This window comes from Nelumbo nucifera, chromosome 6 (genome assembly GCF_055504915.1).
Source record: "Nelumbo nucifera cultivar China Antique chromosome 6, China Antique-T2T, whole genome shotgun sequence".
In the NCBI taxonomy this organism is placed as follows: domain Eukaryota; kingdom Viridiplantae; phylum Streptophyta; class Magnoliopsida; order Proteales; family Nelumbonaceae; genus Nelumbo; species Nelumbo nucifera.
The window spans coordinates 11,398,091-11,413,528 of NC_142654.1; the positions used below are offsets into that span (position 1 = coordinate 11,398,091).

The 15,438-nt window shown below is 37.8% G+C and overlaps 2 protein-coding genes across 2 annotated transcripts in view; both read left to right on the plus strand.

Annotated features, from left to right (window-relative positions):
• LOC104587859 (uncharacterized) overlaps positions 1-15,438 on the plus strand; it is an 80,179-nt gene that overhangs the window by 13,074 nt on the left and 51,667 nt on the right. The window lies entirely within an intron of this gene.
• Positions 10,151-13,416, plus strand: GRF3 (growth-regulating factor 3). The gene is made up of 4 exons (XM_010245626.3): positions 10,151-10,617; positions 10,787-10,975; positions 11,646-11,958; positions 12,778-13,416. The coding sequence occupies exons 1-4, from the start codon at positions 10,422-10,424 to the stop codon at positions 13,232-13,234; spliced, it is 1,155 nt and encodes a 384-aa protein (XP_010243928.1). The 5' UTR covers positions 10,151-10,421; the 3' UTR covers positions 13,235-13,416.

Here is a 15,438-nt window from a genome sequence, read left to right on the forward strand (position 1 = left end):
GACCCACTGTAATCTCCTACGGACATGTGGTCAATGAGTTCATGCATTCTGTACCGCCCAGCTAACCGAAAAGAAATCACCGACACATTCCGTCCCCCCCCCCTGACGGATCTTAGGCCAGTTTCTTGGGCCGTCAAAATTGTGGTTAATTGGTTATGGCCATGGATGGTTATACACTTATACTTATGTCGAGTTTGACTCGGTCCTCATTCATTGAGCCAGTATCAGACGAGTTACTTACTTCACTGTAGGAGGAAATTGGGTTTTATTGGGCTTGGTTGGTGAGCGGTGAAGCAGCATCTGAATCTGATGCTTTGAAGTTTGAACATATGAGGGCTGGGTTTGTTTGGTGAGGGTTCAAAACACAGAAATACAGCACTGTTTGTATGTGAAAATGATGATGCAAAAAGATGTGTATATATTGGGATTGGATTTGGATCTTTTGAGATACTGGGCCCCAAACACCTCAGTCATTTGAAAGCTTTGGCAAAAGTGGGCCGCGATGGGCATTATTTCGGTCGCTGGTGGTCCAATTTGAGGCGGTCAGTGAGGGTGGATATTTTTGTGGGACAATTATTACTGTACTCATTCATCCCACTTTTGTGAAACCCATTCAATATTCAGTGCTGGTATCCCTTTCAAATTTGGGTTCTGTTTGGTTGCATGTACAAGTAAGCAAAACAAATAGATTTCTCAATTAATGGTATTTACAGTTTTTTAGTTGCATGTAAATTGTCTGAATTTTTTTTTCCTTTTGAATTTTGAGTTCTAAATTCTGATGGTAGTGTAATTGAATGAATGCGATTTCTTTTAATTTCCTATTAATCATTTTAGGAAAAAGAGATGGGTCCTCCTGGTTCATATCTCTCCACTATTTGGATTTTTCTACCTGTTTGTTTGAAGTGCATTTTAATTTACATTAATACAATTTACATAAGAGTACAAATTCTAGCGACTAGCCCACTTTTTCTTTGATTTTCGCTTTATTTTGTTTTAAGATTTTCTTTTAATTCATCTACATTGCAAATAAACAAAATAAGATGAAAAAATGCGTAATTCGAGTTCAGTCCATCTCATAATTCATAAACCATAGTTTGGGTCGGTATAAGGGAGAAAAGATTCTCAATTTAATGGGGATGCTGTTTACAAGGGATGTGGGATAAATACATTAGAATTAATTTATGAATTTTGAGGTGGAGTGGACTCTTAAAAGACCAATCACCCAAATCTGTTTTACTTTTAATCCAATGCTAACAAAGTTCAACTACAAACAAATTAGGGTGATGTTTGGTATCGATACTGTTTTATGAGAAAATGATGCCACGTATGCATCACATAAGAGAAAGTGGTGTTTCAAATAATGTTTTCTTGTTTGATACCATTTTTTTTCTCAGAAAAAAATATTGTTTTCAGCCATTATTTTGAAAATCAAGGAAAGTGTGATCTGAAATAACATCAAATTCAATATGTTTGAAAAAACGATGCATTGCTGCTAGCGATACAATGATGTATCATCAATGTAACATCATTTTTACATTAGATAATATAAATTAATGTTGAAACCATGGTTTTTAAAATCGAATTGGTGGTCAGATCAATCAGGGGTTCGGTTACTGGTTCAAACGGTTTGACCGTTCGACTTGAACAATCGGTCATTCTGACAAAAAAATTAAAAAAATTAAAAAATTGAAAAATTGAAAAATGGTCAAAACCATTTGAACAGTTCAAATGGTTTGAATGGTTAATTGGCTGGTTCAATGGTTTGCTGACCAAAATCAACAATTTTGGAGGAAAAAGCGGTTTTAGAGGAAAACGAAACCGGTTGACCGATTCCCAATTTTTCTGATCCGACCATCCGGTCCGGTCTGATTTTGAAAACAGTGGTTGAAACTGTTATTACTAACACCATTACCAAACCAAACGAATGCTATTTTATTAGAAAACATCTATATATGGCAGCACCAATTCCAAACAAAAAATTAAAAATAGTACTTACAACTCTAGATACCTAACACCGTTTTGTGAAAAAAATGTACCATGTTTCCAGCACCGATGCCAAACACATACTACGCGATGGTCTAATGACAATTGTATTAATTAGCACTGCCGGACTTCATTTGCCACGTGTTAATTAATCATAAAACAAGAATTGCCACGTACTCACAAGGCTATGCAACAAAACCGAGGGAACATTGATTTGATCCCACTTGAGAGATTGCCTCTAACCGACCGCGACCAGAATCAACATCATGACAAATGTTGCCAAACACTGTACATAGATGGGCAAAACTTGTTTTCCCTTTTTTTTCCTGAAATATTGCTGGGTTTTTCTCCACTTGGTTTTCAACGGCATGGGGATGATGTGACTGATACAAGTGCAGGAATAGGAATGCCATACGTGTTCATTTCTGTATAGTGCTCTTGCTGTACCAGCTGAGAGTGAGAGAAAATAAAGGATAAAGGTTGGCTTCTTTTTAACATGTTTCCAACGGTTATTGCCATCAAATTTACTGCACTGACCTTTTTGACCGCCACACTAAAGTTACCAACGTGGAAGCTTCGTATATGGGAAGTAGGGTTTGCTGATGCTGCTCCACTTTTTATAATCTGATCCAATTTGGGTCAATCCAATTCTAAAACTGTTATTAGCTTGTGTTTGGTTTGATAGATGAAGCCAGGCCAAAAGGCTTACGCCCTCGAGGCGACAGGCGAGAGGCGGCTGTTCCCGTTGGCCAAAGCCAAAATGCTTAAGGCTTTGGCTTTGTGTTTGTGTTTTATGAGGCTTACGCCTATCGCCTCAACGCTCAAAATCAAATTGTAAGAGAGGTTCACGCCTTAAGCAGTGGTCGTATAAACTAAAGTAATATTATTAATATTGATTTTTTTGAGAATAAAAATGATAAGTGATAAATCATATTATCATAAATGAAAAAAAAAACTGACAATTGGAATTGGAATTGAAATCCTTTATAATGGAATCAAAATTAAAATGGTCTATTCCTATAATCTATTTGATTTAAACAGGAATAGGAATAAGAATTATAATCAGCAGGAATGGAATTTTATTTCCAAAAAAGATATAGAGAATGGCCATTCCCTCAAACAAAGGAATAAGAATTGAAATCAACAGGAATGAGATTTCATTCCCAAGAAAATGATAAGGGAATGAGGTTTCATTCCCAAATAAGAGAATAACCCATTCCGATTTCAAACCCCTATTCCTACAAACCAAACAGGGTGTTAGGCTTACTTTGAATTCATTAATTTGCAACTCACGCCAATAATACAAGAGTAAAATAATGGAGATTATGCTTGGCGGGTTTGTGTATTGTAGGTAAGAACAACACCAATGGAGACTAGACTCGGTGGGTTTATGTATTGTATATTCCCCACCTTTTCTTTCAAACCAAATGCAGCTTTAGTTTATGTTTGAATTAGGAGAAACTAATAAAGAAATAAAATATTGAGGGAAAGTTCTCAAAGAATTTTAGGGAATAGGAACAATGATTAATGATTATAGGGTTCAAGTAGAAAACTCCTCTAGAAGCCATATACTAAACTGTGTGGTTGATCCAAACCATCCAACCGTGTGTTTATTGTCTCGGTCTATACCGATGTTAAACAATAGTGCAGGGGTGGGGTGGTTTTAACTAAAACAATTACTGGTTCAAATATGACCTAATCCTAATAGAGGCAATTGTAGCTGTTGTAAAATATTGGTATTCCAAGCAATGATGGTGCAAGAAAAAAAATGACATGATCATAAACATTCTATGTATGAGTATGGGTATGTGAATGGGCATGGTTTTTAAAACCAATTCGGTGACCAAACCGATCAGGGGTCTGGTTATCGGTTCAAATGGTCCGATTGTTTGGGTCAAATAATTGGTCCGTTCTAACAAAAAAAATAAAAAATTGAAAAATGGTCAAAACGGTTCGAACGATTAACCAGCCAGTTCAGTGGTTTGTTGATCAAAACCAACGGTTTTAGGGAAAAAAAATAGGAAAAAACGGAACCAGTCAGATGATCGGTTCTCGATTTTTCCAATCCGACCGACCAGTCTGATCCAGTTTTGAAAACCATGGTATTGCGACCCTTGGAGTCCACATTTAGAGGTTGGTTTTTATTGGACCTTATATTTTATTAGACAGAGCAAATAGGGGGTTGAGAGAATTGGGAGGAAATGAGGGATTTAAGTTGTGCTTGGTACCATTGCTATTTTTTGGGTTTATCAATACAAATTGGTGAGGAATGTATTGTCTCATCACACGAGAATCACTCCAACTAGAAAAATGCATGTGGAGGGTTGACCATTGATCTTCATATGGTTGAAACATCAAATTGTAAAAACAATAATTTGTGTTGCAACCCAAAACATTTTTGGTAGAAAAAAAAAATTCTCACACAAATTTGTATTGATGAATCCAAAACATTTTAGATAAAAAGAACAATGCTACTAGGCACAACTTCCATGGGGAAGGGAGATGCTATAAACATTGATTATTAGAGAGAGATGGGTTTATTAGAAAAAACAATTAAGACTTAAGAGATTCTTATTTTGGCTTCTTTTAATTTAATAATTTATTTTTAAATAAATAAATACATGTGTGAAAAATAAGATGATAGGGAGGTCCATCATGCCTCCATCTTTCTTTTGTATAATGTAGATATAGATTCCCTTTAACTCTTTGAAGGCCAGGCTACAGATAAGTCTAGCCGTGGCTTCATTCTAGACAAATTGATCATACCACAGTTTCGAACATGATGAATCCAAAACAATCTTTGAAATGTCAAATTCTTTTTAAAATATTAAAGAAATATATTATTATTATTATTATTATTATTATTATTATTATTATTATTATTATTATGATAATTGTCTTTGCATCTTTAGGCTTAGTTTGAGAAGAATGCAAATATAATAAATTTTTTACAAACCATGGTGACCATATCAATTATTAAAGCAATCAACCCCAGTTCATGCATCTATGAAGGGGGAGAGCATTAAATGACTTGTATGCATTTACTATTTATTAAGGTTATACTTGATACCATTGTTTTTTAAAACATTTTAACTTAATCAATAAAAATTGAAATACAACTGTTTTCTGAAGGGCCATGACCCAATTGCTGAGATGGGTATGATAATCAACCAAATTTCAGTTTTGGCCATTAAGATTTCACAATTTCATCAATTTATTCACCCAAGGACAAAATAATAAGTCATTCAGTCCAGTCATTTCAACCATTATTAAACAGCTCCCTAGACAGGGTATATTGTTACATACATAGAAATAGGATAAATGGCTAAGGTAAAAGATGGATTAGAGTTTTGACCAATATGAAGATATATGTATTTTAAAAGATGTTCAGAGGTTTCTTGCACACCAGTACATCACCAACATTTGCCATGGTGCAAACGTTGTAATGAAAATTCCTATGCACAGAGTGGTCGTGGTTTTCAAAAGGCAAAATTTTGTGAAATTACAATATTTTGGAAATATTGGATATTTGGATGGATTTATTTTGGTATTTTGGAAGAATATCGAATTAATAAAAATAATATAAATAAATACTAATCAATGGCAATTTTACTCTTTTTGGTAAAGGAATAACTAAATTTGATCAATGCTTTAGAAACTGATTGGGAAGCGGAACCGCTTTGACTATCTGGTTCAAGTGGACAATCTTTTCCAATTTAAAAATTGAAAAAAAAAATCAAAACTGTTGTCTAAATTGAATGATTGATGGTTCAATCACCCGGGTTAATGGGTCACTAATAAAATCAATAATTTTTTGTCAAAGAATGGGTTAAGGGTGAAGTAGATCTGGTTGTCTGGACATATGGTTCCTGGACCAAATGGTCCGACATCTGGGTCAAATCAAATTTCGAAAAAACTGAATTTTATTGAAAACCCAAAATTGATGTAAAGAATTAAAAACAATTGAGAATTAAAAACAATTGAGATTGAAGTGTTCAAATGATTGAAATTTATGAATTTAAAATATTGGAACAGATGGGTTTATTGAATCATGTTACCTTGGCTTGTAGCGTAAAGATTCCTGGGTGGTCTACATGGAGTTGAACTCCCCTGGACGATCCAACTAGCAGAGAGCTGAGCTGAGGACTCATCCTCTTCAGACTTCAGCTTGATGGTCTATTAAACCAAATGGTATAAAAGATCTGCGCGTGGACCCCGTGAAAATGTGACTCACTGAATTATGTCTCTTCATTTTTTCTGGGCATCTCAGGCTCTATTGTTAGGAGGGAGGGCACCGGTCGCCCACTTTGCAACACTGCTCTCTGTTGTCCATCCACAGGAAAATGACACATAATTGAGGGCCCAAGGAGAAAGATATCGGAGGTGGGCCCCCATTTGGGTGGTCACATCATATCACAACCCGTAGTTGGGTGGTGGTGGTGGGGCTGTTGCTGCAATTGAGTCAGAGTCGGATCTGATACTTCAAATTCAAACCAACTAATATAAATTATATTAGTTGGGTTTAATAAAAAAGAAATTATATTTTCACTAAATTCAAGTCTTATACAAATAATTTTCAATTCATTTTGTTTATAAAATATAATATTATACATTTTAGCTCCATTTTTTTTATTTTTGCTAATTAATATCCGATTATAACCCGAAATTCCTTCGAATCCGATGGGATGATCCGACGATCCGTTTGCAGCACCACCTCATAGGAGGGGAGTGGCCGAGGTATCCGAATCTTTCTACCACAAGCCACAACGATCCCACACGACATTATAACGCTACATCAGGAATATTGCGGATATATAAATTATCATTAATGGAAAAATATTCTTAATGCACGGATGTAATCTTTTGTGAATACGTGTCAATGGCAGATCCGAACTCGTGGTCTAGTGAGGAGGGGCCGATGGATTGGCGGATGGCACGGCGGAGCCCCCAAAAAAGGACACGAACCCACCAGCACCACCGAGAATAAATCAGTTATTCCCGTTAGAATAGCGATGAGCTAAAACTGTGAGATCGCGGCCTTTGATGCATTGCTGTGGCCCCATCTTACATCAGTTTATCCCATTGAAGGGTCAATGCGGGGCCAAATCAATAGCATCGAAGGCCGTGATTCACTCATGGCTACTACAACGGGAGTAGCTGATTAAGAAGCAGCACCTCCTCACGGTTTCACCGTCCGTAGCTCAGCATCTGACACTCTTCAGATGTCTGTCTCTTTGTTTTTTTAGTTAATTGCTCTCTTTCTATTTACCTTATTACCCCTCCTCCCCTTTTCTCTCGCGATTACCTTATTTACTTTTCCCCCTCTAAGTGCAGATTTTTTTCTTATACATTTTTGTCTAGAAATAGGAAAACAGCCATCATGAATCATCCATTAAAAATTTTGAATTTATTTCGCAATAATGGTGGCATTTCGTATTTTAACATAGAAGGGTAGGAGCGTAATTTAGAAAGAACAGCATGTTTGTGACAGTAGTACATTAATATCCGAGGAGCTTCACCCAAAAAAAAAAAAGAATATCCGAGGAGCTATAATTAAGAAATATATTAACAAGAAAATATTGGAAAATGTAAGGAAGTACATGGGAAAGCGGGAAAGGTTCATTGGGTAAATACATGAGAGAAGAAAGGGTATCTCTGTCAGTGGCACTTTCCTATAATTGAATGCAGAGAAGGGAGAGAGAGAGAGATGGCCGTACTTGGAGCTACGTGGATTTCACGTTCTCGATGCTGTGTTGGTGTGTTGCTCTCGTAACGCCTGTAGCTGTATGTCCTCCTTACTCCTTACTAACTCTAGTTCATACTTCGTAGGTGAGTGAGGCAGCTCGCTGTTCCAAATTCCAAATTCCAATGGCTCGGCTTCATCTGGGCCATACCCGGCTCCAATGGCTCTGGCTCTCAATTTTATGGTATGGGCCATCATTCCATCAATAATCATATCCATACATACTCGTGTCGTGTCCATCCAACAGAACTAGGCACAATTTATTTGGAGTCCAAGTTTTGGTTGGACTTGGGCCTAAATCTTCTAACTGAAGGTCAGGCCCGGCCTCTTGGAACTCCTTACTGCCACTCATAAAAGCATATTATAGAACGAGTTTTTCTTCATCTTTTTTTCTTGTTTCCTTTTAAAGAACAAGAGCAAGGATTCTTCCAAACCATATAATATTTTTGTTATGGGCACTCTTCAATTGTTTGCCCTCATCAATAAAAAGTTTATTGTATTATCCCAATTATACGGGGTTGGCTATATTATTTGTGTTCCAATTTATTTCATTTTGTTTAATGTACATTTCTCTTTTTTTTTGGGAATAATTTATTATTAAATTATGAACACTTAAATAATTTCTTATTATTTTCATCCATTTCGGTATAACCCTCACTGTCAACTCGTAATTATATCAATTATACATTGCTTGTCCTAACCTAAAGCCTAATAATGGAGAAGGGTTATGTCACATTGGCAACCAGCACTAAAACTTTTGCCATACTATTAGAGTCATGGATTATGACTTATGATTTGACATTTTTAATTATTCATATAATAATAAATAAATAACAGGATTAATTTGTGTAGGCAAAATATTTTCTCAACCAATTCCAAACAAGTTAACAGTATCTTTTACCAAATTTATTTGTGGAACTAGCATGCCCAAATTTGGTTTGCCATAAAATTAAAAGAAAAAATTGCAAGGTAAGTATTGTTTCAATTAAACAAGCAGTCCATCTCATATAAATCTATAACTTAGATTTCAATTGAACCAATTTACATATATATCAATCTATTTTGTAAATAATTATGTTAATAAAAAGTAGTTTTATCTCACCTATTTTCATTAAGGCCCCGTTCGCTTTTCGATAAATTATTTACCTGTGTAAATATATTTATCTATGTTCTTTTATTTTATAAGTAAATAAGATAATGGTCGTTTTAGTCATAAAAGCTATTATTAAAAAGGGTAATTTTGTCCTATCCAAATATTGACAACTTTCCCATGAGTTGGAAAGTTACTTACCCCCCTCCCCCTCTAAGAGATGGATATTGCTTGCCTCACTTATTTGAGTAAGTGATATTCATGAAAAATAAGTTTTTCATAAATTTGAAAAAAAAACATAGATTTCTCGATCAATGAGAACCAAAAATTTTATTAACCAACTTTCTCTCTCTTAAAATCCAAACAAACCCTAAAAAACATTCATTATTTTTATATGCAAATCCAACTAGCTTAATTGAGAAAGAACTTGTGTGAGGAGAGAGGGTTTTGAGGCCCATATCTTTTTCTTTTATATATATATTTTTTTGATAAAAAGCCTCGTATCAAATCCCAGCCCCCAATATTTTAACTCCCCATTCATGCCCATTTGCTTCGTTGGTAGAAAAGGAAGAAAGAAAAAAACTCAGTATGAAGATTTTTATTTACCTGTTGTCAATGGTTACCCTAATCCAGAGTAATAGTTACATAAATCTCTTAGATTGGTTTATAGTGTTCTTCCATTATAGAAAAATAGTTATACACCCATGATTGAAAAAGGTATCACTACTTTATAAAGAAAAACCAGAAAAAATAAAAGAAAATAGATGAAATTAAACAAACCTTTTGAATATGTTAACTTGTTTAGTTGGCAAAGTAGGTGACAATTGATCCTATTATATATGAAAAAGAAAAAAACATATTGGATCACAAATCTATGGGTTTGTAACAGCTTAATCACGCACTCTAACCTTTCCAATCCCCTCTCCCAAAAAAAGGAAATAAAAGAGAAAAAATGAACTAAAGTTTAATACTCGTACGGTTGCAAATAGTTCTAAATTCATCCAAGATAATGCTAAATGTCACTCATCCTGAGCTGTTGATCGCTGGCTTTAACGAGATGGGTCCTGTATCAACAGACCCCTTATTTTTGGACCCCATGAGATGAAAGATTGAAAGTGTAGAGTGTAGACCCAGACCAGACCAGACCAGACACCTTGGCTGGCTGAAAAGCCAGCAAAAACAAGTGGCTCAAAGCCCCAAACCAGATACAGGCTTTGTAGCCAGTCTCTCTTGTTTCATCATTTCCGAAACAAAAGTAAGAGAGAGAAAGATTGAAGTCCTCTGTCTTTGCTTTTGGTTTTTTAAGTATATTTTTTAAGTCTTTATTTTCCCTCTACTGTCTTGTCTGACTGTCTTTTCCTCGGGTAACCCAGTCTTCTACACTGGCCAAAAACAAACTTAGCAGTCTTTTGTATCAGACCTTCTCTCTCTCTTTTTCTCTCTGCAAAGATATATAGAGTCCATAAGAAGTCTCTGAAAAAGCTTTTACAAAACTCTCTTCAAGCACTCAAATCAACATTGTGACCTAACTTAAAAACTATTAAAGCCACCCAAACCAACAGGCCAAAACACAGCACCCCCTTCTCTCTCCATCTCTCTCTCTCCATGGACTACAATCTGAAGCAATGGAGAAACCAGTATGAGTCAGAACAACCACCTTCTGCGAAGATACCAAGACTACTCCTTGAATCCCATCAGCAACCATCTGGGTCTGCCCTTCCATTGTTTGTACCTGAACCCAACAGCAGGATCAGCAACCTGTCAGCATTTCCAGATTCAACAACTACTACCAGATTTCCCAGTGCGTCAATTTTTTCCCTTCCAGTCCTTTTTATCTCTTCTCCTTCTCCTTCTCCCGTAGTGACAGAAAGTTTTATTCCCCATATAGAAAGGCTATGTGTTATTTCCAGACTTGCTCCTTTTGTTCTTTATTTTCTTTGATGGATTCTCTTTTTATCTTTGGTGCTTAGGAATGGGAGGTTATTTCAGCTTGGCTCAGTGGCAGGAGCTTGAACTTCAAGCTTTGATTTTCAAATATATGTTAGCAGGGGCTGCTGTTCCTCCTGAACTACTTCAGCCCATAAAGAAGAGCCTTCTCAGTAGTTCTGCATGTTATCTTCAATACCCTTATCAACAGTATCAGCACTATCAGCCTTCAAGTGAGTTTCAGCTTTCCTTTCATGTTTAACACTTCTTTCTCTCTTCATCTTTTATTTTCTTGCTCTCCTGGTTCTGGTTCTTTTTTGATTGATGATTCTCGGAGAAAAATAGACATTTCTATTTTTTATTTGTTTTCTTGTTGGGGTCATTGCCTTATTTTGTTACCCAAGCTCTTGAAATGTCTCCCTCTGTAGTAGTTGTTTTATGATCTACTGGTGGGAATCCTTTCATGTTGTTGTAGAGGCCTTTTGACCGGTTCTATCAAAAGTTGAAAACTTTCTGTTGTTTTTTTTTTTATATTTGTTCATTGATTTCTCGGGACTTTCTGCTAGTTTTCCCATGGCAAATGTATGTTTTGAGCTGGGTAGTTTTTGATTTGCTCTTGATATCTCCTTTTTGTTTGTGTTTTTTTTGTCCATGATCTTTTCATTGTTTTTCTGGTCTCTTGTAGGCTTCTTTTTGTATGTGGTTTCTTTTCTGTTTCTTGGATGCATAAACCTGTTTTTTTTTTTTTTTTTTTCGAGTATCAGAAGACATAAATCTGAAATGAGGTTCTTCTGAATCCTTTTCTAGATTGACTCATGGTCAAGGTGGTCACTTATTTAACTCTATTGGGTTCTCTTGATTTATTTACTGATGCAAAACCGGGGTCTGGACGTGTTCTTCCAGTGTTACAGTCAGGATACTGGGGAAGAAGTGTTGTAGATTCTGAGCCGGGCAGATGTCGGAGAACCGATGGAAAGAAATGGAGATGCTCAAGAGATGTGGTGGCTGGCCACAAGTACTGCGAGCGCCACATGCACCGAGGCCGCAACCGTTCAAGAAAGCCTGTGGAAATCCCCACACCTGCCACCGCAACAGGTGGTGGCTTGAAAAACACCATTCCTGTTGCTGCTTCGCCCTTGACAGCGGTGGCTAGTGGGTCCCATTTCGCTCTTTCGGGGTCATCACCTTCGATAGATCTATTTCAACTCAACCAAAGGTACCGTCTCCTACTCATTTCGGATTGTCCGAACTCTTATCTTGTTTGTCATGAGAAATGGCCATTAAAATTTTTGATACCCATAAGTAGATTTCATTTGTTGAATAACCATGATAAAGAGTTCGATTTGGTGGAAAGCAAATCAATGGGCAATTTCGACTTGTTAGCTGCTTGTTTGACTTAAGGATTGGAATGACTAGGTGGGATAAATCTGGGTTCTGAACTGCTTATGCTCCTTTAATCTGCTCGAATGGACATGAAGATCCAGCTGTGAGAATAAATGGTGGACACTGGATAAATGCATGTACGAAGCAGTACAAGAGCAGGAGAGCGGCCATAGTTTGATGGGTTCCAGCTGGGAGATAGATATCTTCTGCTATCTCGGCCAAGAGTTGGCCTAATAATGGAATCAATGAACCTCCTTTTTGATATCTAGAACTAGAATTTGTGGCTCGACGATTCCTGATGTTTCGAAAAGGGTGTGACTGTGAGGCATTGGATGGCTGGAATGGAATCACCTGGATGGGTTGCTTTGGCCCACCAAGGTTTCCTTGGGCGGAAGCCAACCGAATGGTCGGTCGGACTTCCTTCCTGCATGCCGCGGCAGGTACCTTGGGGCATCTGTTTGTGTCTTTATGCGAAATTTGAGTGTGTTAAAGACATACCCAACCCAGCCTTCTTTTCCTAAAGCGAGAAGCTGTTCTGCACCACTGTTCATTTCTTTTGCTTAAAATCTAGAGAGAAATGATTTTCTTTGCTTCAAATGTTTGTGATTTGCAATGATGTTCTTTTTTTTTTCCTGATGCTTCTTTGCCTCAGATCCTCAGAAGGTACTGGTGGAAGTGGGGTCCTTGTTGAGACCCACCAAGACAAAGTTTCTGCAGATGGGAGAACAGATGGAAGGATCCTAAGGCATTTCTTCGATGACTGGCCAAGATCACATCAAGAACCCAACAGTGTTGGCAGCAATGCCAGTCCAACCACTTCCACAACCTGCCTATCCATTTCCACTCCGGGGAATGCCACATCGGACTTCTCCTTGAAACTCTCCACAGGCAATGGAGATGAGTCTGGTGGGTCTCGAGATGTGAATGTTGGAGGGGAGCGGCACCAGTTGAACTGGGCGTCAGGATGGGGGACACACCCTGTTCCATCGATGGGCGGGCCGCTGGCTGAGGCTCTGCGGTCTTCAACCTCCAATTCTTCACCCACGAGCGTTCTGCATGAGTTGCCACGAGCTACCACCATATCTGAGACCAGTAGTGTTAGCACCTGACTTCAATCTCACTTTGCATTTGAACCGCGAGAACCCTGTTTTATTTTTTTTCCCTCCTCCCCATTTCATGGTTTGATTGATTTCAGATTTCAGGTTGGTTGGTTCATGGTGAGACTCGGTTTCTCTTGCCCAGCAACGTTTTGTAAAAATTGTCTTAAATCAATTTTCTTTTTATCTTTCTAATAATGTGTGGTGTGTGAAGCCGGTGGATTGGTTGATGATTGTTGTTGGGTTAGTCGAGACTGGACTATTAGAGGGGAATGTTGTGTTGCTTTGAAGGAAGCCTTGAGCGGGTATGTTATGCTCTGCTTGTGGACATATCCAGTTATCCACCAAGAGGCTGCAGAGTCCTGACTGACTCTGTGCAGATATACTGACCATGTGTATGCTGGGTCCTCCTCCCATAATGCTCTGAGGCTCTCCAATGGGCGGACATCAAGTAAATTTACAACCCATTTTAACTTTGTGGGTAAGAAATCAATTTACCCCCCCAGCTTACCCTATTGTGTTTGTGGGTTAGCCAGTTACCATGTTTGGGCCCACCTCTTTTTAACTTTCAAGTGGGACCAGTAGATGCCTCTCTTCAGCAGCCGGCCCGCCGGCCCATCTGTATGTATTACTTGTGTGGGACTGTAGATTAATACAAGCCTCATAAAAAGTAGTCTGCAGTTTGGATGAGAAGTAACCAGGGAGGAGGAAGATGAGTTTTTCTTGCACCTTCAGAGAATGTAACAAGGTTGCATTATTGACTAGCAATAATCAGCTATTGAAATTGAAGTTGTTTTCGTCCTTCAAATGGATTCGTGCTTGTGGTTCAATTGTTATTCTGTACTACTACTATTCCCTGCACTGATTATCTCTCCATTCCTTGTACCAAAGGTGAGATTATTAGACTATGGTGTATATAACAAAAGAGAACAGGATGTCTCAGATATGGCCTAATAAGTTATTTGCAACTCGTGAGACATCAATGGAAGAGGAATAGGGCCCCAAATTTGTGACCATGCTGAAGCAGGGGTTTGGGTTGCGCGTTTCATTCCTGATGCAAAAAAGCTGGCTGCCCTGGTGATTTTAACAGTCCCAACTCCTAATGTAGTTGATATATTTTATTAAGCCACGGAAAAGGCCTTGACTAAGCATACAATGTACTAAATGCTAGAAAAAAAGATATTCCTTTTGTGCGAATTACTGTCATTAAATAAGTTATAGTTCTGATGACATGCCGCAGACCGGGACCGGCTACCCACTGTAGCCCAATGAAGCAAAACAGAAAAGATTTCTGATACTCTGAACTCTGAAAAGATGGTCTTTAGTGGGCAGACTAAGGTGGTGCTTAAGTTGAGTCTTACTTGAGAGGAACATTGTTTTAATAGAAAAATGGGATTTTATGAACAAGGATAAGCTGCAAATACAAACGTGTAGACCAGCTACGTACTTATAAGTGTTATAACAAGTGAACACGTCAGTATTCTGTGCATGCTTGTTGCCTGGTTCACACACCATTGTTCACAGAGAAATTCCCACATTGGAATTCATGGGCTTTGCTAAAAGGTGCTGGGACACCGGACACATCTATGATCCATGCCATTATATGAATTATAACTGTATCTCTTCATATGGCTTATAACTGTATCTCTATGCTCATGGAGTCTGGATCTGTTGTTAGTAACAAACAACGCTAAGCAGATTGGTTGTCACTGTTCTCAACAGCTTTAACTAAAAAATGATGTGCTAAAGTACATTTCTCATGTGTTGAGGGCAGGTGGCACATGTGCCTAACATGAAAAGACAAAAAGCTGCACACAAGCCACCCTGTTGATATGGTTGCGGCTGGATTCCACTTCGGACCATCTTTTGGCAAACAAACAGAATACCAGTGAATCTCAAAACCCTGATTGGTGTGGTGGGTTATACCGTTATACTTATTATGTTCAGATTCTCAGGCTAAGCAGAATCCAAAACATCTAATAAGAAGGGCATTATGGCTTTCATTGGATGATCTTGGCCAACCATAGAAAGGCTGGGCTGACAACAAGGAATGGTAATACCTATTCACAGTCTCGGGAGCTAACTTCTAGAGTCAATCAGACCAATAATTCTGGATCAGTTGTCTTAGGGTTAGGGTCATCCATTTGGCCAGGGCATTGCTAAAACCGTGTAGAATCCAACTATCCAAGCTACAGCGGTAAAGATGGATGATTCCA